Raw genomic sequence first — 25,352 nt, 5'->3', positions numbered from 1 at the left:
ATATATATATATATATATATATATATATATATATATATATATATATATATATACATATATATATATATGCCCCGGCCACATTCTTTTAACCCAATGCGGCCCCCGGGGTCAAAAACTTTGGGGACCCCTGCTTTAAGGTGTGTAGCAAAGCCTGCATTTTTACAATTAGAATGATATGAGTTCATCTCGCTCGGGGCACAAGATGATGGATCTTATGTTTGGTGGTCATACACATACATCACTGTTGTAACACCAACAAAATATCCATAATGCATAATAAGGGACCATTTTTTCAAATAAATGATACACATAATATGACGCGTTCAGGAGCGTAGGTTATTAATCACTGCTAATGCAATGCAATTTGGCCTGGCTTGATCATTGCAAATAACAAAGACAAATGGAGCTCCTCTGTCTTTTCCACCCTTTTAAGTACACAAACTTGTGTTTGCCTCATCCTCTTCCATGTATAAACTCGGCGGTTGCCGCCACAAAAACTAGCAGATGTGTTTGTCAGCCAAAGTTTGCAGCTTTAAGAACACACACACACACACACACACGTACACGTAGTTTAGAGGACCACGTTCATGCATGGTGTGGCATTTGGATGCACCAGCGAGAGAGAGAACTAAGACGCTGCATCCTATATGTTTGAGAGAGGAGCATGCCAACACACACACACACACACCAATCACACACACACACACACACCAATCACACACACCAGCTTACGTCAGGCCATGCACCAAGCAGCAGGGGGTGGCGAAATGACAAGTGAAGGTGATAAAGAAGCAGCGGACGAGGGTTGGTGTTGTTTGCCACGTGTCCATTTCTGACTTGACATGCCGGTCACTTCTTCCCTAACGCCTGATTAAAAAAACACCCGAGGGCAATCTGTTTACCCACCGTCGTCGTGGGAAACTCGCCCGCTGCCGCTGCGTGATAACAATGCAGACACGAGCCCCTTGTGAGGAAGCTCAGCTCAGGCCACACTGATCTAAATGTTATTTTATTTACATATAAAGTAGGTTTTAATTATATTACCAATTATTTTTGTGAGTGCATATTCATTGACTTTTACTAGAGATGTCCGATAATGGCTTTTTTGCCGGTATCCGATATTGTCCAACTCTTAATTACCGATACCGATATCAACCGATACCGATATATACGGTCTTGGAATGAATACATTATTGTGCCTAATTTTGTTGTGATGCCCCGCTGGATGCATTAAACAATGTAACAAGGTTTTCCAAAATAAATCAACTCAAGTTATGGGAAAAAAATGCCAACATGGCACTGCCATATTTATTATTGAAGTCACAAAGTGCATTATTTTTTTTCAACATGCCTCAAAACAGCAGCTTGGAATTTGGGACATGCTCTCCCTGAGAGAGCATGAGGAGGTTGAGGTGGGGGGGTATATTGTAGCATCCCGGAAGACTTAGTGCTGCAAGGGTTTCTGGGTATTTGTTCTGCTTTGTTTATGTTGTGTTACGGTGCGGATGTTCTCCCGAAATGTGTTTGTCATTCTTGTTTGGTGTGGGTTCACAGTGTGGCGCATATTTGTAACAGTGTTAAAGTTGTTTATACGGCCACCCTCAGTGTGACCTGTATGGCTGATGACCAAGTATGCATTGCATTCACTTGTGTGTGTGAAAAGCTGTAGATATTATGTGACTGGGCCGGCACGCAAAGGCAGTGCCTTTAAGGTTTATTGGCGCTTTGTCATAAATTTTACTTTTTAAAACCGATAATTTCCGATATTACATTTTAAAGCATTTATCCGCCAATAATATCAGACATCTCTAACTTTCACCTTTACTTTTAGAGCTGAACCATAATGCGGTTAAGTTGCATCTGTGTGAATTCTCTATTGGTACAAACATAGCCAGAAAGTGCATTTAAATGTGTAAAACTATTTGTTTTATTTGTACTGTAAATACTGTTTAAAGAAGATGCTCCGAAGCCAAAAAAGCCGCATATTTCATAGTTATTTTCCAGCAGGCGCAAGACGTTAAATCAACGTTGAAACAACATGCTTTTTGACGACGTTTAATCAATGTTGGGTTCTGAAGTTGATTTGACCATTGAATTTTGGTCATTTCCCAACCAATATTCTACAACACAAATACAACGTTGAAACATTATTTTTGACGACGTTTAATCAATGTCAGGTTGTGACGTTGATTTGACCGTTGAAATTTGGTCATTTCCCAACTAATATTCTACAACGTTAAAACAACATGCTTTTTGACAATTTTTATTCAATGTCAGGTTGTGACGTTGATTTGACCGTTGAATTTTGGTCATTTCCCAACCAATAATCTACAACACTAATACAACGTTGAAACAACATGATTTTTGACAACATTTAATCAATTTTTGGTTGTTACGTTGATTTGACTATTGGTTTTTGGTAATTTCCCAAACAATATTCTACAACTCAAACCTAACGTTGAAACAACATGCATTTTGACGACGTTTAATCAATGTTGGGTTTTGACGTTGATTTGACCATTGAATTTTGGTCATTTCCCAACTAATATTTTACAACGTTGAAACAACATGCTTTTTGACAACGTTTAATCAATGTCAGGTTGTGACGTTGATTTGACCGTTGAAATTTGGTCATTTCCCAACTAATATTCTACAACGTTAAAACAACATGCTTTTTGACAATTTTTATTCAATGTCAGGTTGTGACGTTGATTTGACCGTTGAATTTTGGTCATTTCCCAACCAATAATCTACAACACTAATACAACGTTGAAACAACATGATTTTTGACAACATTTAATCAATTTTTGGTTGTTACGTTGATTTGACTATTGGTTTTTGGTAATTTCCCAAACAATATTCTACAACTCAAACCTAACGTTGAAACAACATGCATTTTGACGACGTTTAATCAATGTTGGGTTTTGACGTTGATTTGACCATTGAATTTTGGTCATTTCCCAACTAATATTTTACAACGTTGAAACAACATGCTTTTTGACAAAGTTTATTCAATGTCAGGTTGTGACGCTGATTTGATTGTTGAAATATGGTAATTTCCAAACCAATATTCTACAATTCAAACCTAACGTTGAAACAACATGCTTTTTGACGACGTTTAATCAATGTTGGGTTCTGACGTTGATTTGACCATTGAATTTTGTTAATTTCCCAACTGATATTCTGCAACACAAAAACAACATTGAAACAACATGCATTTTTATGACGTTTAATCAATGTTGGGTTTTGACGTTGATTTGACTATTGAAATTTGGTCATTTTCCAACTAATATTCTACAACGTTGAAACAACAAGCTTTTTGACGTTTATTCAATGTCAGGTTGTGACGTTGATTTGGCCATTGAAATTTGGTCATTTCCCAACCAATATTCTACAACACAAAAACAACGTTGGAACAACATGCTTTTTGACAATGTTTAATCAATGTTGGGTTCTGACGTCGATTTGACTGTTGAAATTTGGTCATTTCCCAACCAATTTTCTAAAACACAAACCTAACGATGAAACAACATGATTTTTGACGACGTTTATTCAATGTCAGGTTGTGACGCTGATTTGATTGTTGAAATTTGGTAATTTCCCAACCAATATTCTACAACTCAAACCTAACGTTGAAACAACATGCTTTTTGACGACGTTTAATCAATGTTGGGTTCTGACGTTGATTTGACCATTGAATTTTGTTAATTTCCCAACCGATATTCTGCAACACAAAAACAATATTGAAACAACATGCATTGTTACGGCGTTTAATCAATGTTTGGTTTTGACGTTGATTTGACCATTGAATTTTGGTCATTTCCCAACTAATATTCTACAACGTTGAAACAACATGCTTTTTGACAACGTTTAGTAAATGTCAGGTTGTGACGCTGATTTGACCATTGAAATGTGGTCATTTTCCAACCAATATTCTACAACACAAACACAACGTTGAAACAACATGATTTTTGACAACATTTAATACATTTTTGGTTGTTACGTTGATTTGACCATTGGATTTTTGGTCATTTCCCAAACAATATTCTACAACTCAAACCTAACGTTGAAACAACATGCATTTTGACGACGTTTAATCAATGTTGGGTTTTGACGTTGATTTGACCATTGAATTTTGGTCATTTCCCAACTAATATTCTACAACGTTGAAACAACATGCTTTTTGACAACGTTTATTCAATGTTGGGTTCTGACGCTGATTTGATTGTTGAAATTTGGTAATTTCCCAACCAATATTCTGCAACTCAAACCTAACGTTGAAACAACATGCTTTTTGGCAACATTTAATCAATGTTGGGTTCTGACGTTGATTTGACCATTGAATTTTGTTAATTTCCCAACTGATATTCTGCAACACAAAAACAACATTGACTATTGAAATTTGGTAATTTCCCAACTAATATTCTACAACGTTGAAACAACATGCTTTTTGACGTTTATTCAATGTCAGGTTGTGACGTTGATTTGATCGTTGAAATTTGGTCATTTCCCAACCAATATTCTACAACTCAAACCTAACCTTGAAACAACATGCTTTTTGGCAACATTTAATCAATGCTGGGTTCTGACGTTGATTTGACCATTGAATTTTGTTAATTTCCCAACTGATATTCTGCAACACAAAAACAACATTGACTATTGAAATTTGGTCATTTCCCAACTAATATTCTACAACGTTGAAACAACATGCTTTTTGACGTTTATTCAATGTCAGGTTGTGACGTTGATTTGATCGTTGAAATTTGGTCATTTCCCAACCAATATTCTACAACTCAAACCTAACGTTGAAACAACATGCTTTTTGGCAACATTTAATCAATGCTGGGTTCTGACGTTGATTTGACCATTGAATTTTGTTAATTTCCCAACTGATATTCTGCAACACAAAAACAACATTGACTATTGAAATTTGGTCATTTCCCAACTAATATTCTACAACGTTGAAACAACATGCTTTTTGACGTTTATTCAATGTCAGGTTGTGACGTTGATTTGATCGTTGAAATTTGGTCATTTCCCAACCACTATTCTACAACACAAAAACAACGCTGAAACAACATGCTTTTTTAACGACGTTTAATCAATGTCGGGTTGTGACGTTGATTTGACCGTTTAATTTTGGTCATTTCCCAACCAATATTCTACAATACAAATACAATGTTGGAACAAAATGCTTTTTGACAACGTTTAATCAATGTTGGGTTCTAACGTCGATTTGACCATTGAAATTTGGTCATTTCCCAACCTACAACATGGTCCTAACGTTGGACATCAACATTCTCTCAATTTACAAATACAACTACCGTATTTTTCGGACTATAAGTCGCAGTTTTTTTCATAGTTTGGCCGGGGGTGCGACTTATACTCAGGAGCGACTTATGTGTGAAATTATTAACAAATTAGCGTAAAACGTCAAATAATATTATTTATCTCATTCACGTAAGAGACTAGACGTATAAGATTTCATGGGATTTAGCGATTAGGAGTGACAGATTGTTTGGTAAACGTATGGTATGTTCTATATGTTATAGTTATTTGAATGACTCTTACCATAATATGTTACGTTAACATACCAGTTGGTTATTTATGCCTCATATAACGTACACTTATTCAGCCTGTTGTTAACTATTCTTTATTTATTTTAAATTGCCTTTCAAATGTCTATTTTTGGTGTTGGCTTTTATCAAATAAATTTCCCCCCAAAATGGGACTAGTGCGACTTATATATGTTTTTTTTCCTTCTTTATTAAGCATTTTCAGCAGGTGCAACTTATACTCCGAAAAATACGGTATTTTGCAACGTTGTTCAGAAATCAGTTTAAAAAAAAAATAAAAGCATAATCAACGTCTTGTCCCTGCTGGGTTATGACTTTATTATCATTATTATTTTGCAGCCCTAAAACTATCATTTTTTTCTTCTATTAAAAGTTCGTACACAAAATTTACTGAACTGTATGAAAATGCCATAAAAAGGCCTGAAGTGTTCTTTATCCTATTGTTCCTTCCAGACAGACGGCATCGTGAGGCATGCACACCTCTCCCTCCTCTTCCTCGGGGAGCACTGCGTGATGAAGATAATACCAAAGCCAAGCGCCCTGCAGCCTATATTAAAATAACCTTGACGTGACCTTACTTTTCAGAAACTTCAATAACGTCGGGGATGCTATTTATTTTTAATGTATGTGCGGGAGGTAATGAAAAACGTCGAGTGAGGGCTGTAAAATACCTGATGAAAAGCGTGCGCTGCAATTCAAAGGAAACCCATGTGATTTTTTTGTTCATATTTACCCAAGAATGCTATGAATAAAGAATGAAATATATCTACCAAAAACATTTTTTAAAACACTGTCAAGCAGACATGTTCTCCGGCAGCTAAACATTATAAAATGGCATTGCGGTTACCCGTCCATAGCGTTTCTACTCTTATGGAATCTTCATTTGTCAATACAAGCAACGTTTGTAAGTTTTACAATATAACTAAAACAATTCATACTTACTAAAGCGTCCCATGTGTGATGTCTGTGGGAGTATTTTTGTGCATACTTCCTTCAACCTATCTGCTTAGCTAATAAGTAAACCCGTCCATAACGTTTCTACTCACATGGATTCTTCATTCATCAATACAAGCGACATTTGTAAGTTTTACAATATAACTAAAACAATTCATACTTACTAAAGTGTCCCATGTGTGATGTCTGTGGGAGTATTTTTGTGCATATTTCGTTCAACCTTTCATTCAACCTATCTGCTTAGCTAATAAGTAAACCCGTCCATAGCGTTTCTACTCATATGGATTCTTCATTCATCAATACAAGCAACGTTTGTAAGTTTTACAATATAACTAAAACAATTCATACTTACTAAAGCGTCCCATGTGTGATGTCTGTGGGAGTGTTTTCGTGCACATTTGTGCGTGCTATGGCAATGTAATCAAGCTAGCGTCATTAGCATTAGTGGATATGCAAACACCTTTCCAAGTGTCTGTGTTAGTATTAACATACAATGGCATTATTTTTTTATTGTTTCAGTTTTGTAAATTCACCAAAACGTCACCGTGGTAATATCGAGTCTGCTTAGCTAATAAGTAAACACGTCCATAACGTTTCTACTCACATGGGTTCTTCATTCGTCAATACAATAAACGTTTGTAAGTTTTACAATATAACTAAAACAATTCATACTTACTAAAGCGTCCCATGTGTGATGTCTGTGGGAGTATTTTTGAGCATATTTCGTTCAACCTATCTGCTTAGCAAATAAGTAAACCCGTCCATAGCGTTTCTACTCACATGGATTCTTCATTCATCAATACAAGCAACGTCTGTAAGTTTTACAATATAACTAAAACTATTCATACTTACTAAAGCGTCCCATGTTTGATGTCTGTGGGAATATTTTCGAGCATATTTCGTTCAACCTTTCGTTCAACCTATCTGCTTAGCTAATAAGTAAACCTGTCCATAGCGTTTCTACTCATATGGATTCTTCATTCATCAATACAAGCGTCGTTTGTAAGTTTTACAATATAACTAAAACAATTCATACTCACTAAACGTCCTATGTGCGATGTCTTTGGGAGTGTTTTCGTGCATATTTGTGCGTGCTATTGCAATGTAATCAAGCTAGCATCGTTAGCATTAGTAGATATGTTAACACGTTTACAAGTGTCTGTGTTAGTATTAACATACAATGGCATTATTTTTCTATTGTTTCAGTTTTGTAAATTCACCAAAACGTCACCGTGGTAATACTGAGTCTGCTTAGCTAATAAGTAAACCCGTCCATAGTGTTTCTACTCATATGGATTCTTCATTCGTCAATACAAGCAACGTTTGTAAGTTTTACAATATAACTAAAACTATTCATACTTACTAAAGCGTCCCATGTGTGATGTCTGTGGGAGTATTTTTGTGCATATTTCGTTCAACCTTTCGTTCAACCTATCTGCTTAGCTAATAAGTAAACCCGTCCATAGCGTTTCTATTCATATGGATTCTTCATTCATCAATACAAGCGACGTTTGTAAGTTTTACAATATAACTAAAACAATTCATACTCACTAAAGCGTCCTATGTGCGATGTCTTTGGGAGTGTTTTCGTGCATATTTATGCGTGCTATCGCAATGTAATCAAGCTAGCATCGTTAGCTTTAGTAGATATGTTAACACGTTTACAAGTATCTGCGTTAGTATTAACATACAATGGCATTATTTTTCTATTGTTTCAGTTTTGTAAATTCACCAAAACGTCACCGTGGTAGTACCGAGTCTGCTTAGCTAATAAGTAAACCCGTCCATAGCGTTTCTATTCATATGGATTCTTCATTCGTCAATACAAGCAACGTTTGTAAGTTTTACAATATAACTAAAACAATTCATACTTACTAAAGCGTACCATGTGTGATGTCTTTGGGAGTATTTTCGTGCATATTCGTGCATGCTAACGCAATGTAATCAAACTAGCATCGTTAGCATTAGTGGATATGTTAACACGTTTACAAGTGTCTGTGTTAGTATTAACATACAACGGCATTCATTTTGTATTAATTCAGTTTTGTAAATTCACCAAAACGTCACCGTGGTAATACTGAGTCTGCTTAGCTAATAAGTAAACCCGTCCATTGTGTTTCTACTCATATGGATTCTTCATTCATCAATACAAGCGACGTTTGTAAGTTTTACAATATAACTAAAACAATTCATACTTACTAAAGCGTCCCATGTGTGATGTCTGTGGGAGTATTTTTGAGCATATTTCGTTCAACCTATCTGCTTAGCAAATAAGTAAACCCGTCCATAGCGTTTCTACTCACATGGATTCTTCATTCATCAATACAAGCAACGTCTGTAAGTTTTACAATATAACTAAAACTATTCATACTTACTAAAGCGTCCCATGTTTGATGTCTGTGGGAATATTTTCGAGCATATTTCGTTCAACCTTTCGTTCAACCTATCTGCTTAGCTAATAAGTAAACCTGTCCATAGCGTTTCTACTCATATGGATTCTTCATTCATCAATACAAGCGTCGTTTGTAAGTTTTACAATATAACTAAAACAATTCATACTCACTAAACGTCCTATGTGCGATGTCTTTGGGAGTGTTTTCGTGCATATTTGTGCGTGCTATTGCAATGTAATCAAGCTAGCATCGTTAGCATTAGTAGATATGTTAACACGTTTACAAGTGTCTGTGTTAGTATTAACATACAATGGCATTATTTTTCTATTGTTTCAGTTTTGTAAATTCACCAAAACGTCACCGTGGTAATACTGAGTCTGCTTAGCTAATAAGTAAACCCGTCCATAGTGTTTCTACTCATATGGATTCTTCATTCGTCAATACAAGCAACGTTTGTAAGTTTTACAATATAACTAAAACTATTCATACTTACTAAAGCGTCCCATGTGTGATGTCTGTGGGAGTATTTTTGTGCATATTTCGTTCAACCTTTCGTTCAACCTATCTGCTTAGCTAATAAGTAAACCCGTCCATAGCGTTTCTATTCATATGGATTCTTCATTCATCAATACAAGCGACGTTTGTAAGTTTTACAATATAACTAAAACAATTCATACTCACTAAAGCGTCCTATGTGCGATGTCTTTGGGAGTGTTTTCGTGCATATTTGTGCGTGCTATCGCAATGTAATCAAGCTAGCATCGTTAGCTTTAGTAGATATGTTAACACGTTTACAAGTATCTGCGTTAGTATTAACATACAATGGCATTATTTTTCTATTGTTTCAGTTTTGTAAATTCACCAAAACGTCACCGTGGTAGTACCGAGTCTGCTTAGCTAATAAGTAAACCCGTCCATAGCGTTTCTATTCATATGGATTCTTCATTCGTCAATACAAGCAACGTTTGTAAGTTTTACAATATAACTAAAACAATTCATACTTACTAAAGCGTACCATGTGTGATGTCTTTGGGAGTATTTTCGTGCATATTCGTGCATGCTAACGCAATGTAATCAAACTAGCATCGTTAGCATTAGTGGATATGTTAACACGTTTACAAGTGTCTGTGTTAGTATTAACATACAACGGCATTCATTTTGTATTAATTCAGTTTTGTAAATTCACCAAAACGTCACCGTGGTAATACTGAGTCTGCTTAGCTAATAAGTAAACCCGTCCATAGTGTTTCTACTCATATGGATTCTTCATTCATCAATACAAGCGACGTTTGTAAGTTTTACAATATAACTAAAACTATTCATACTTACTAAAGCGTCCCATGTGTGATGTCTGTGGGAGTATTTTTGTGCATATTTCGTTTAACCTATCTGCTTAGCTAATAAGTAAACCCGTCCATAACGTTTCTACTCACATGGATTCTTCATTCATCAATACAAGCGACGTTTGTAAGTTTTACAATATAACTAAAACAATTCATACTTACGAAAGCGTCCCATGTGTGATGTCTTTGGGAGTGTTTTCGTGCATATTTGTGCGTGCTATCGCAATGTAATCAAGCTAGCATCGTTAGCATTAGTGGATATGTTAACACGTTTACAGGTGTCTGTGTTAGTATTAACATACAATGGCATTATTTTTCTATTGTTTCAGTTTTGTAAATTCACCAAAACGTCACCGTGGTAATGTCGAGTCTGCTTAGCTAATAAGTAAACCCGTCCATAGTGTTTCTACTCATATGGATTCTTCATTCATCAATACAAGCAACGTTTGTAAGTTTTACAATATAACTAAAACAATTCATACTTACTAAAGTGTTCCATGTGTGATGTCTGTGGGAATATTTTCGAGCATATTTCGTTCAACCTTTCGTTCAACCTATCTGCTTAGCTAATAAGTAAACCCGTCCATAGCGTTTCTATTCATATGGATTCTTCATTCATCAATACAAGCGTCGTTTGTAAGTTTTACAATATAACTAAAACAATTCATACTCACTAAAGCGTCCTATGTGCGATGTCTTTGGGAGTGTTTTCGTGCATATTTGTGCGTGCTATCGCAATGTAATCAAGCTAGCATCGTTAGCATTAGTAGATATGTTAACACGTTTACAAGTATCTGCGTTAGTATTAACATACAATGGCATTATTTTGCTATTGTTTCAGTTTTGTAAATTCACCAAAACGTCACCGTGGTAGTACAGAGTCTGCTTAGCTAATAAGTAAACCCGTCCATAGCGTTTCTACTCATATGGATTCTTCATTCGTCAATACAAGCAACGTTTGTAAGTTTTACAATATATCTAAGACAATTCATACTTACTAAAGCGTACCATGTGTGATGTCTTTGGGAGTATTTTCGTGCATATTCGTGCATGCTATCGCAATGTAATCAAACTAGCATCGTTAGCATTAGTGGATATGTTAACACGTTTACAAGTGTCTGTGTTACTATTAACATACAACGGCATTCATTTTGTATTAATTCAGTTTTGTAAATTCACCAAAACGTCACCGTGGTAATACTGAGTCTGCTTAGCTAATAAGTAAACCCGTCCATTGTGTTTCTACTCATATGGATTCTTCATTCATCAATACAAGCGACGTTTGTAAGTTTTACAATATAACTAAAACTATTCATACTTACTAAAGCGTCCCATGTGTGATGTCTGTGGGAGTATTTTTGTGCATATTTCGTTCAACCTATCTGCTTAGCTAATAAGTAAACCCGTCCATAACGTTTCTACTCACATGGATTCTTCATTCATCAATACAAGCGACGTTTGTAAGTTTTACAATATAACTAAAACAATTCATACTTGCTAAAGCGTCCCATGTGTGATGTCTTTGGGAGTGTTTTCGTGCATATTTGTGCGTGCTATCGCAATGTAATCAAGCTAGCATCGTTAGCATTAGTGGATATGTTAACACGTTTACAGATGTCTGTGTTAGTATTAACATACAATGGCATTATTTTTCTATTGTTTCAGTTTTGTAAATTCACCAAAACGTCACCGTGGTAATGTCGAGTCTGCTTAGCTAATAAGTAAACCCGTCCATAGTGTTTCTATTCATATGGATTCTTCATTCATCAAAACAAGCAACGTTTGTAAGTTTTACAATATAACTAAAACAATTCATACTTACTAAAGCGTACCATGTGTGATGTCTGTGGGAATATTTTCGAGCATATTTCGTTCAACCTTTCGTTCAACCTATCTGCTTAGCTAATAAGTAAACCCGTCCATAGCGTTTCTACTCATATGGATTCTTCATTCGTCAATACAAGCAACGTTTGCAAGTTTTACAATATAACTAAAACAATTCATACGTACTGAAGCGTCCCATGTGTGAGGTCTGTGGGAGTGTTTTCGTGCATTTTTTTGCGTGCTCTCGCAATGTAATCAAGCTGGCGTCGTTAGCATTAGTGGATATGCCAACATATATGTCCGATATGTTTACTTCTGTCAGTCCAAATACGTTGACACACACATACAAGCATTTTCTCTCCATCGTCAACCATTTGCGCTTAACGTGCTATAGACGCAAAAACAGTTCTAGAATTGATAAATCACATTGCAAATGTTTTCTTATCATGGCAGACTTGTTAAAAGCCAACATAGTCAAATATTTTTGGACAATGAAGGATTCACAATTTTATCTTTTTGAAGCTGAATATACGGAGGAGGACCTCCTGCTTCCAGAAGCGAGCACGGAGGAAGAGCGAGACGTTGGAGCAGACGGAAGCCGGGGGAGTGAGGTGAGAGTGACTTGATGCTGCAAAATGTGGAATTTGAAGCCAAGCTAATTCGACATAAATGGAGTGCTTACCCAAATAAACTGGAAACATGTTTTTCACTCAGTACAGATTGGTGTCCTATTGCACAACACATTTAGCTGAACTGCAGCAATTTTGTCAAGAGGAGTACTCAAAAAAACTTCATGAATGTTTTTTGTGACCAATCACTCTATCACAAAAAAAATATAAGAGTTGTAGAAAATATTGTAAACTCAAGACAGCCATGACATCATGTTCTTTACAAGTGTATGTACACTTTTGACCACGACTGCATGTTAGGCCAGCAGAGAAGGCCTTGCTGGCTCTGTTATTACGTATGTCTAGCTTGTGTGCTATAGTGCGCTTAGTTTTCGCATAGCCGCGAGCTCCTAGTAGCCGACAGCTTACCATGTTTACCTTTTGTAAACGACAAGTGGAAAAACAAGCGTGCTTATTGGAGGACATTCTGACGTTAACTCGCTTTGCGCAAGTAAACAAGCCTGTATCGCAGATTTTAGATGCAAGCTGATATCATGCCTCCATGGAAATGCCCACCCTCTTCCTCACCCCCAAATCCTCCACACGACACCTCCTCCAACCTCCGAGGACAAAGCTACGAATAATGGGGGACCGGGCTTTCTGCTCCGCCGCTCCCAGTCTGTGGAACCCTCTCCCTGACCACCTGAGGGCACCACAGACTGTGGATGCTTTTAAAAAAGGCTTAAAAACCCTTCTTTTTAAAAAAGACTTTTTTTTTTTTTAGATATATGCATACTAGTTCTAGCTATTTGGCTGTTCTAGTTTTTATTTTTATCTATTTTTTATTATCTTTTTTTATTATATTTTATTTTATTTGTTTATACACTTTGAGGTTGTTTACTCAATGTAAAGTGCTTTTTACAAAAAAAAAATCTATTTTTATTAATATTATTATTATTATTATTATCATTCGATATGTGTTTTTTTGTTGTTGTTGTTGATATCAGACCGTGACCCGATCCGGACCCCTTTAGTGTTCGCTCAATCTTAGTTTCATAGTCTACTGTAGTGGACATTTAACCAACTGCCTGAAAATCTAATTTTATAAAAAAACCAAAGTATGGCAAATAAAAACAATCTTGGAAAAGGTTATGAAAATTCACGCGAAGGGTTCAGAATTGGACCCGAGACTTACGGCTCGTCAGAAATGAACACTTGGCACAAAGTCGGGGGATATGTGGTGAAAGGGTGAAGCATCAAGCATTCAAACAGTTCCTTTGTAATAGATTACTTACTAACTGGACCAATGTTATTAGGGACACCTGCAAGAGAGGAAGAGAATAGGAAGAGTGTCAATCAAACGGCACATTATTGATACAAAAATAATGACAGGATGCTACCCGCCCCCTCACCCAAATAGAAACATCATTTAAAAAGTAATCCCTGCGGACGCAATAGGGTCAGAAACAATACAAGTTGGAAAAAGACGCCTCTCAGTTTTTTTGGTCCAAAGCACATGAGAGGGAATTTTCATGCCCGTCACCAACAACGTATCAAACGGCACGACGGACAGACGAGGGCCGCCTCTGAAGCCGAAGAGGACGTGTCTCATCCCGCCGCCGTCCTCTGTGCCAGACGGCGGCTGAGTGGATAATTTAGTGTGTCTCACGGTCCCCGTGGCGACCGCATCCCTTTCACCCCGGGAGCTGGTTGGCTGACGAGGTCATGTATGATTCGTGCTCGTCATCAACGTGGCGTGTGAATCGGGGACGGGTTTAAGAACTTATGTGCTTCGTTGGAATACATTGTGAAACAAAAAAAAAACACACGTCGGAAGATTGGAAGTCAGTTGCTAATTAAAACAGCAGCAGGTGAACAAACAATATGTTTTATATACAAGTAAAAATGTAAGTTCCCTGTGCATTGTTTAAGATGAATATCATTTTTATATAATTTTATGGTGATTCATGTTCCTGAGGGCAGATAGGTGGTCGCTCCACAATAATGTGTGCGTCTAAGTTGTGTATATATATAGTAAAAACTTACAGGGAGCAGGGAAGCGAGGAAACAGCAGACCACTCGATGATGTCTGCGTTAGCACTTATAATAATATCACTAATACTTGGCTAACATTCAAGTCATGAAATGTAAATGGTGATTTTTGAATGGTTATTCATCGGATTTTATAGGCGAAATAGTGGAGCTCCCATTCACTTAACGTTTATTTAATATTTAGAATGCAATTTTAAAAAAGTCCATCCGTTGTCATGTCTCTCATAATGATTGTGAAAGGTAGGCAAAATTCCCCAATATAGTGCAGTTCCCTTTTAAGTCATCTAATAATTGTATTGCTGACCATCCAAACATGTTGCAACGTACACGTATGACGGACAATTCCCTGCCTGTCATTGTGAACCAACTTGTCGGAATACCTACTCAGACATCTTCTGTCCAGGTGAGATGCATGGTTTATGATCTAGAACAGGGGTCGACAACTTTAACCCCTCAAAGAGCCATTTTGACCAGTTTCACAAATTAAAAAAAACAATGGGAGCCACAAAAATCTTTTGAAATTTAAAATGATATAACACTGCATACAAAGTCTTTTTTTTGCTTTGTGCTATGTATAAACCAAGGGTCTCAGACACGCGGCCCACACCTTGATATGAAAATTGAATGTTAGGGCGGCCCGCGAGTTTTATATGAATGACGCTTGACAGCGTCATACTTGTCAACCCTCCCGATTTTTCCGGCAAACTACGAATTTCAGGGCAACTATTCTCTCAAACGTGCCGTGATGGTAAAGTATTTAGCGCCCACTACAACCAGCGTGCCGGCCCAGCCACACATTGTATGGGGCTTCTGCTTGCTCACGTAGGGTGGGGGCGGGGTTTGGTGGTCGCAGGGGTGTATAATGCAGCCCGGAAGAGTCAGGGCTGCATGGGATTCTGGGTATTTGTTCTGTTGTGTTTATGTTGTGTTAAGGTGCAGATGTTCTCCCGAAATGTGTTTGTCATTCTTGTTTGGTTTTGGTTCAAAGTGTGGCGCATTATTAGTAAGAGTCTTAAAGTTGTTTTATATGGCCACCGTCAGTGTAACCTGTGTGGCTGTTGAGCAAATATGCCTTGCTGTCACTTACGTGTGCAAGTAGAAGATGCATACAACAAAAGGATGGGCGGGCACGCTGTTTGTACAGATTGTGGAGGGCGCCAAATGCTGTACCGTCGTGGCACGCCCTTATTATTATTATTAGGGTGAATATCGGAGAATATTAATCCCGGGAGTTTTCTGCGAGAGGCACCGAAATCCGGAAATGTCCCGGGAAAATCGGGAGGATCGGCAAGTATGCAGCTGAGCCGCATCAGAGTGATCAAAGAGCCGCATGCGGCTCCGGAGCCGCGGGTTGCCGACCCCTGATCTAGAATAAACTTACAGGGAGCAGGGAAGTGAGGAAACAGCAGACCACTCGATGATGTAAACATAGGGACACACGCTTTAAAGAGTTTGTCTGCGTTAGCACTTATAATAACATTATCGCTAATACTTGGTTAATATTCAAGTCACGAAATGTAAATTGGGTATTGTTGGTGCTTTTTGAATGGTTATTTATCTGACTTTATGGGCGAAATAGTGGAGCTACCATTCACTTTTTAAAAATGTTTTATTTAATATTTTTGACTGCAATTTAAAAAAGTCCATCCGTTGTCATGTCTCTAATAATGATTGTGAACGACCAGTGCAGTTCCCTTTTAAGTCATCCAACAACTATGAAATTATAAAAGGATAATGCTGAACGGACGAAGTGTTGAATATTTGTATTGCTGACCGTCCGAACACGTTGAAACGTACAGGTATGCCTGTCAAAATGTACCAACTTGTTGGAATACCTACTCAGACTTCTTCTTTCCAGGTGAAATGCATGATTTAGATTTTTTGGTCCCTGTTGGGGAAATCCATTTTCACTGCCGTACATTAAACAATAGACATTACACTATAACAATAACTAAAAGACATCATACATGACCAACACATTTACAGGCTTGTCAGACAGGTCGGCCGGGCCTGCTGTTAAGGGCGGCTATAGCTCATACTTGCCAACCTTGAGACCTCCGATTTCGGGAGGTGGGGGGAGGGGGTGGGCGTGGTCGGGGTGGGACGGGGGCGTGGTTGGGGGCGTGGCTAAAAGGGGAGGAGTATATTTACAGCTAGAATTCACCAAGTCAAGTATTTCATATAAATATATATATATATATATATATATATATATATATATATATATATATATATATAAGAAATACTTGACGTTCAGTGAATTCTAGCTATATATATATATTTTTTTAAATTATATATATATATATATATATATATATATATATATATATATATATATATATATATTTTTATTTTTTTGTATTTTATTTTATTTATTTTTTTATTATATATATATATATATATATATATATATATATATATATATATATATATATATATATATATATATATATATATATATATAATAAATACTTGAATTTCAGTGTTCATTTATTTACACATATACACACATAACACTCATCTACTCATTGTTGAGTTAAGGGTTGAATTGTCCATCCTTGTTCTATTCTCTGTCACTATTTTTCGAACCATGCTGAACACCCTCTCTGATGATGCATTGCTGTGTGGCACGCACAAAAGTGCTTTCATCAAATGCACTAGATGGCAGTATTGTCCTGTTTAAGAGTGTCACAACATTGCTGTTTACGGCAGACAAACTGCTTTACGGTATACAAAAAAGTGACTGCTGTTGTTGTGTGTTGTTGCCACGCTGGGAGGACGTTAATGAAACTGCCTAACAATAAACCCACATAAGAAACCAAGAACTCGCCCTCCATTATTCTATAGTTATAACGTGATTGGGCAGGTACGCTTTTTTATATTGTGGAGGACCTGAGTCCGCCTGAATTTCGGGAGATTTTCGGGAGAAAATTTGTCCCGGGAGGTTTTCGGGAGAGGCGCTGAATTTCGGGAGTCTCCTGGAAAATCCGGGAGGGTTGGCAAATATGCTATAGCTGCAGGGATAAGGCTTTTCCTGAGGCGGACCCTCCGGAATTTGATGGTTCTGTACCTGCGCCCTAATGGTAGTGGGATGATGTATTGGTGTAGTGGGTGAGTGATATCCTGGACTATCGTGGACTATTCATGATCGAGTATAAACCTACAGGGAGCAGGGAAGCGAGGAAACAGCAGACCACTCGATGATGAAAACATAGGGACACAATATCGCTAATACTTGGTTTATATTCAAGTCACGTAATGTACGCTCATTAAAAAAACGCAGTCTAATATTTGAAGATCACTTAATAATTTAATCAAAGAAATAGCACCCGCTAAAAGTGAGCATCTGTGACCTTTAAGCTGGGACAACAATTTCTACAACCCAACTTGCAGAAAGTTTTTTCCATAAAATAAAAACCCATTTTATGATAACAAACACAAAAAAAAAAAATGTTTGAACGGATCCCTGGCGCCACAATCCCTCTGCCCTACGCCCGGGAAAATCAAACAAGCTCTCAGCCCGGGAAGAGCAATCATTTCTTCGGGAGAAATGTAAACCGGAGAAGATGAAATGACATAAAAAGGGGGAGCCTTCAACCTGTCTCGCTCACATCTTCCTCATCTCGCACATTGGCCACCGAGGGCGGTGCAAGCGGGGAGGAAAAAACACGGGAAGGAATTCTGTCCGAGTCGTTCGCAGATGTCTCCAGGGGTTGCTCAAGGACTCATTAGCACGTGCAGATTGTGACACTCAAACTGCTGTCACTCAATCACTGTCTCCGATCTCGGCCAGACAGACCTAAATTAGGACCCCCGCATGTGTGTGTGTGTGTGTGTGTGTGTTCTGTCTGATCCCTGTGAGCGGCAGGGGGCTGTGCTGACACGTGTGGGCGGAGCCTAATGGATGTCAGACCCCCAGGGGGCGGGCAGATGCGACCGAGGAGACGGGAAGGACAACGGCAAGGATGATCTGAATCCTAATCACCCTTTATCACACTTAAGAGTGCACGCGCTTTAATTTGGCAGCTGTGGCAATTAAAGAACCGCCAAAAAAAAAAAAAAAAAAGAACGTGTGTATGTCTTTAAAGGCCCTTAGCGTTCGTATTCCGATGTGACGGATGTGTGCAAGACAGCGACGACTCTAAAACCCGGGGTCGCAGACTGGAAACATTTTGTAAAAAGGCAAAATAAAGACAAAGTGTTGTGCGGTGGTGGGCGAGCGACTTGGGAAATGGAGCTAGATGGCCAAAAAGCTCAATTTTTGTGTCATCTGACATCACATGGACAAAGATAAGACCTTCTGGAGGAAAGTTCTGTGGTCAGATTAAACAAAAACTGGAACTGTTTGGCCACAATACCCAGCAATATGTTTGGAGGAGAAAAGGTGAGGCCTTTAATCCATACTTGCCAACCCTCCCGAATTTTCCGGGAGACTCCCGAAATTCAGCGCCTCTCCCGAAAACCTCCCGGGACAAATATTCTCCCGAAAATCTCCCGATTTTCAGCCGGAGCTGGAGGCCACGCCCCCTCCAGCTCCATGCGGACCTGAGTGAGGACAGCCTTTTTTCACTACGGGAGGACAACAGGGCATACTTGCCAACCCTCCCGGATTTTCCGGGAGACTCCCGAAATTCAGCGCCTCTCCCGAAAACCTCCCGGGACAAATTATCTCCCGAAAATCTCCCGAAATTCAGGCGGACTCAGGTCCGCATTTCCCACAATATAAACGGTGTGCCTGCCCAATCACGTTATAACTGTAGAATGATCGAGGGCGAGTTCTTGGTTCCTTATGTGGGTTTATTGTTAGGCAGTTTCATTAACGTCCTCCCAGCGTGGTAACAACACACAACAACAGCAGTCACGTTTTGGTCTGCCGTAAACAGCAATGTTGTGACACTCTTAAACAGGACAATACTGCCATCTGGTGCATTTGATGAAAGCACTTTTGTGCGTGCCACACAGCAATGCATCATCAGAGAGGGTGTTCAGCATGGTTCGAAAAATAGTGACAGAGAATAGAACAAGGATGGACAATTCAACCCTTAACTCAACAATGAGTAGATGAGTGTTGTGTGTGTAGTATATGTGTAAATAAATGAACACTGAAATTCAAGTATTTATTTTATATACATATATATATATATATATATATATATATATATATATATATATATATATATATATATATATATATACAATAAAATAAATATATATTTATAGCTAGAATTCACTGAAAGTCAAGTATTTCTTATATATATATATATATATATGAAATACTTGACTTGGTGAATTCTAGCTGTAAATATACTCCTTCCCTTCTTAGCCACGCCCCCAACCACGCCCCTCCCCCACCTCCCGAAATCGGAGGTCTCAAGGTTGGCAAGTATGCAACAGGGTGACAAGAACTACATAATCCAGACTAGAGATACATTGTATTATTATGTTTATCTTACCTAAAAATAAATATATTTATTAATTAAAAAAACCAAAAACTAAATACGTTTTTACTATATTTTGCTAAAAACATCAAAATTAATTGTATTTTTATTTTTATTTTTTCTGACTCCTTATTACATCCAGCCATAGAATTTTACATTAAAATAAACATCCATCCATCCATCCATTTTCTACCGCTTATTCCCTTCGGGGTCGCGGGGGGCGCTGGAGCCTATCTCAGCTACAATCGGGTGGAAGGCGGCGTACACCCTGGACAAGTCGCCACCTCATCACAGGGCTTAAAATAAACATATTTGAAATAATTAATTTTAAATTATCATAATAATTCATTTAAAATGACCATATTTAATTATTAAAATAATTGCTTGTTTATCAACAACTTTAGCATTTTATTCACTACATTTTGAAGCTCTCAGAAGCCAAGTTATGTTATATTCCTTAATATTTATTTATGCAAGTTTGAAGTATCAATTATCCAAACACAGTTTTTTTTGCATATTTTCAGGATGTATATATATATATATATATATATATATATATATATGTATGAAATACTTGACTTGGTGAATTCTAGCTGTCAATATACTCCTCCCCTCTTAACCACGCCCCCAACCACGCCCCGCCCCACCCCCGACCACGCCCCCACCCCCCCATCTCCCGAAATCAGAGGTCTCAAGGTTGGCAAGTATGCTTTAATCCCAGGACCACTATGCCTACCGTCAAGCATGGTGGTGGTAGTATTTTGCTGCCAATGGAACTGCTGCTTTAAATGTGACAATGAAAAAGGAGGATTAGCTCCAAATTCTTCAGGACAAGCTAAAATCATCAGCCTGGAAGGTTGGGTCTTGGGCACAGTTGGGTGTTCCAACAGGACAATGACCCCAAACACACGTCAAAAAGTGGTAAAGGAATGGCTAAATCAGGCTAGAATGAAGGTTTTTTAGAATGACCTGACTTAAAGGTGTGGACAATGCTGAAGAAACAAGTCCATGTCAGAAAACTAACACATTTAGCTGAACGGCACCAATTTTGTGGTCAAAAATTCAAGCAGAAGCTTGTGGATGGCTACCAAAAGCGCCTTATTGCAGGTAAACGTGCCAAGGGACATGTAAGCAAATATTAACATTGCTGTATGTATACTTTTGACCCAGCACATTTTCAGTAGACCCATAATAAATTCATAAAAGAACCAAACTTCATGAATGTTTTTTGCGACCAACAAGTATGTGCTCCTATCACAAAAAAAAAAAGAATTGTAGAAATGATTGGAAACTCAACACAGCCATGACATGATGTTCTTTACAAGTGTATGTAAACTTTTGACCACGACTATATGTTTAGCATAGGGTAAATGTTTCTATTCATTTTAGAGAAAGCAAACCACCAAGTATAATTCAACAGTGGCATTTCAGTTTGAGCACATAATATGATTTCACATTCGCAGGTGGATTGCATCACTTCTCGTAGGAAAAGAGGCCCTAATTGGGACTTCGAAATGCAAAAGTGATAGCCTTATCCTTGAGAAGAGACTACCTGTCTTAACTCAATGCCAACATTTAAGTTATGACTTAAAGCAGTTGTTTTCCAGACACTTACACACAAACACATCCTTTTACGGTCAGGGTGTGCTCTCCTGACTTAGCACACACACACACACACACACACACACACACACACACACACACACACACACACACACACACACACACACACACACACACACACACACACACACAGGAAAGAGGGATATAAAACTGATGGTTTGGCTACTCCAAGTTTGGAGCGTCTCATTTTCTTGACCTGAACTCCTCCAGGAACTGCAGTCCTGTATAATGACACTCGCTTGTAACAAAACAACTTTTGGATCACTAAAGTGTCTCCGACGTCTCTTTAAAGTTAAAGTACAAATGATTGTCACACACACACTAGGTGTGGTGAAATTTGTCCTCTGCATTTGACCCATCCCCTTGTTCACCCCCTGGGAGGTGAGGGGAGCAGTGAGCAGCAGCGGTGGCCGCGCCCGGGAATCATTTTTGGTGATTTAACCCCCCAATTCCAACCCTTGATGCTGAGTGCCAAGCAGGGAGGTAATGGCTCCCAAAAAGAAATTGAAACGCCATCAAGCATGATGCCACTCTGTGAATATCTAAAGTAACAACGTTCGACATTGAAAGGGCCAATATCACAAAAACAATGTAAATAATATATTAAATACAGATGTCGGGATCGGATCGATATTTGGAACACTTCAGAAAACCACTGTCAGTAACTACAGTTGGTCGCTACATCTGTTAGTGCGAGTTAAAACTCTACAATGCAAAGTGAAAGCCATTTATCAACAACACCCAGAAACGCCGCCGGCTTGGCTGGGCCCGAGTTCATCTCAGATGGACTGATGCAAAGTGGAAAATGTGGTCTGACGAGTCCACATTTCAAATTGTTTTTGGAAACTGTAAAGAACCATCCGGATTGTTATAGGCGCAAAGTTGAAAAGCCAGCATCTGTGATGGTATGGGGGTGTATTAGTGCCCAAGACATGGGTAACTTACACATCTGTGAAGGCACCATTAATGCTGAAAGGTACAAACAGGTTTTGGAGCGAGGTATGTTGCCGTCCAAGCAACGTCATCATGGACGCCCCTGCTTATTTCAGCAAGATGATACCAATCCACGTGTTACAACAGCGTGGCTTCATAGTAAAAGAGTGCGGGTACTAGACTGGCCTGCCTGTAGTCCAGACCTGTCTCCCATTGAAAATGTGTGGCGCATTATGAAGTGTCAATTCATTTGCGGTCTATTCAATTGAATATAAGTTGAAAAGGATTTGCAAATCATTGTATTCTGTTTTTATTTACCATTTACACAATGTGCCAACTTCACTGGTTTTGTACATAAGATATGCTGTATGTGCAACAATATGAGACAACCTTGAACCTTGCAGAGTTCTGCCTGGTCCAATTGTAACACACAATACTAATAATATTCTGACATATTAGAGCAGGGGTGTCAAACTCAAATACAGAGTGGGCCAAAATTTAAAAGTGAACAAAGCCGCGGGCCAAGGTTGAACAAATTAACCTTTTAATAGGGACCCAAACAAGTTTTGCATTGAATATTGAACAAGCAAGGCTTTTATAACTTTATAGTGACATGCAAAATCGAGTTTCAAATAATATTAATAATAATTAAAAAATATCAATGGCATATCAAATACAATTTAAATACAAATTGAATGCCTCTTTTCTATTTGCAGCCTTCTGAGGTAAATATCAACATTAACTTTTTCCACAGGCTAATGCATTTGAAAATAAAATAACAATAAATAAACCAACCATTCAGGACTTTAAACTGCTCAGTTTGCAACACACTGATCTAATCTGATGTGCCCAAGCCAGATACCTGCCATCTTTTCTTGGATGCTAGTTCATTAATGTCGGGGCTCAGGCTTTGAGCTGAGGCAACCTTCATTATCGAACGAAGGTGTTCATCAGTCATTATTTCTCGTATTCCACAGTCTTGGGGGCGTGCATTACAGGCACTGCTTTTAACGTCCTCTACGAGCTGTTGTAACAACGTGCCCGCCCAGTCACAAGATATGAGCGGCTCCTGTACGCACACACGTAAATGCAACGCATACTTGATCAACAGCGATACAGTTTACACTGAGAGTGACACTATAAGCAACTTTAACATTGTTAGAAATATACACCACACTGTGAATCCACACCAAACAAGAATGACAAACACATTTTGGGAGAACATCCGCACCGTAACACAACATAACACAACAGAACAAATACCCAGAATCCTTTGCAGCACTAACTCTTCCGGGACGCAACAATATACACCCCTGCTACCTCCAAACCCCGCCGCTGCTGGGCCACAACATTAGGTACACCTGCAGACTGCAGCACGGATTTCATATTTCATTCATTCACAACTCCTCCAACATGAACATTATTGTTTTTGCACTTTTGGCTTCTTATGAAATAACTTTTTCAAATAGATTCAATCTTGCACGTGGAAACTTTAAGTGTGGGCTTTAGTTGATATAACACTCCCGTCAGGGGGTGCATTCTACGCGGGGGGGGGGTGCATTATCCGGCACAACACCTGGAACCTCTGACGCTACAAGATGTGTGTGTGTGTGGGGGGGGGGGGGGGGGGGGGGGTGTTTGGAGGTAGCGGGGTGTATATTGTAGCGTCCCGGAAGAGTTAGTGCTGCAAAGGCTTCTGGGTATTTGTTCTGTTGTGTTTATGTTGTGTTACTGTGCGGGTGTTCTCCTGAAATGTGTTTGTCATTCTTGTTTGGTATGGATTCACAGTGTGGCGCATATTTCTAACAATGTGAAAGGTTTTTATACTGGCACCCTCAGTGTGACCTGTATCACTGTTGATCAAGTATGCGTTGCATTCACTTCAAATTTGGCCCGCGGGCCAGAGTTTGACACCCATGTATTCGAGCATGTTCGCTTTCAGATGATTAAGCACTCTTGTTCTAAATATGGTTGTTGCTGACTAACTAACACACACACACACACACACACACACACACACACACACACACACACACACACACACACACACACACACACACACACACACACACACACACACACGCACGCACGCACGCACGCACACACACACGCACACACACACACGCACACACACACACACACACACACACACACACACACACACACACACACACACACACACACACACACACACACACATGCACACACACACACACTACAATCTCCCTGTACTCTCAAGTGGATATGAATACAAAACCAGGGAAGCCACAAGAGATTTCATGTCGTTAGTGGGGGTCCCAAAGCTGGGAGTTCACAACTTGAGCAAAGAGAGTAACAAATAAAACATGAAAAAAGAAATCATGATGCCAATAAAATATCTTCTGCCAACACTCTTTACCTTCAGGAAAGAAAAAGCTCCGTAACACTACATGTACTTTTTGTGATATATATACAGTATATATATATATATACAGTATATATATATATATATATATATATATATATATATATATATATATATATATATATATATATATATATATATATATATATATACATATATATTGCCAAATGTATTTGGCCACCCATCCAAATGATGAATTGTGAA

The 25,352-nt window shown here is 38.4% G+C and overlaps 1 protein-coding gene across 11 annotated transcripts in view; it reads right to left on the bottom strand.

Moving 5' to 3' along the window:
* Positions 1–25,352, bottom strand: part of ntng1a (netrin g1a) — a 328,955-nt gene that overhangs the window by 67,047 nt on the left and 236,556 nt on the right. For all 11 annotated transcript variants that reach the window (XM_072913453.1, XM_072913454.1, XM_061965866.2 and 8 more), the window contains exon 5: positions 13,994–14,020. In XM_072913453.1, the coding sequence (XP_072769554.1) occupies positions 13,994–14,020 (27 nt within the window). The remainder of the gene's footprint in view (positions 1–13,993; positions 14,021–25,352) is intronic.

The sequence above is a fragment of the Nerophis lumbriciformis genome, linkage group LG07, assembly GCF_033978685.3.
Source record: "Nerophis lumbriciformis linkage group LG07, RoL_Nlum_v2.1, whole genome shotgun sequence".
Taxonomy (NCBI): Eukaryota; Metazoa; Chordata; class Actinopteri; order Syngnathiformes; family Syngnathidae; genus Nerophis; species Nerophis lumbriciformis.
Note: the sequence above shows the minus strand (reverse complement) of the source record. Positions and strands in the feature narration are given on the sequence as shown.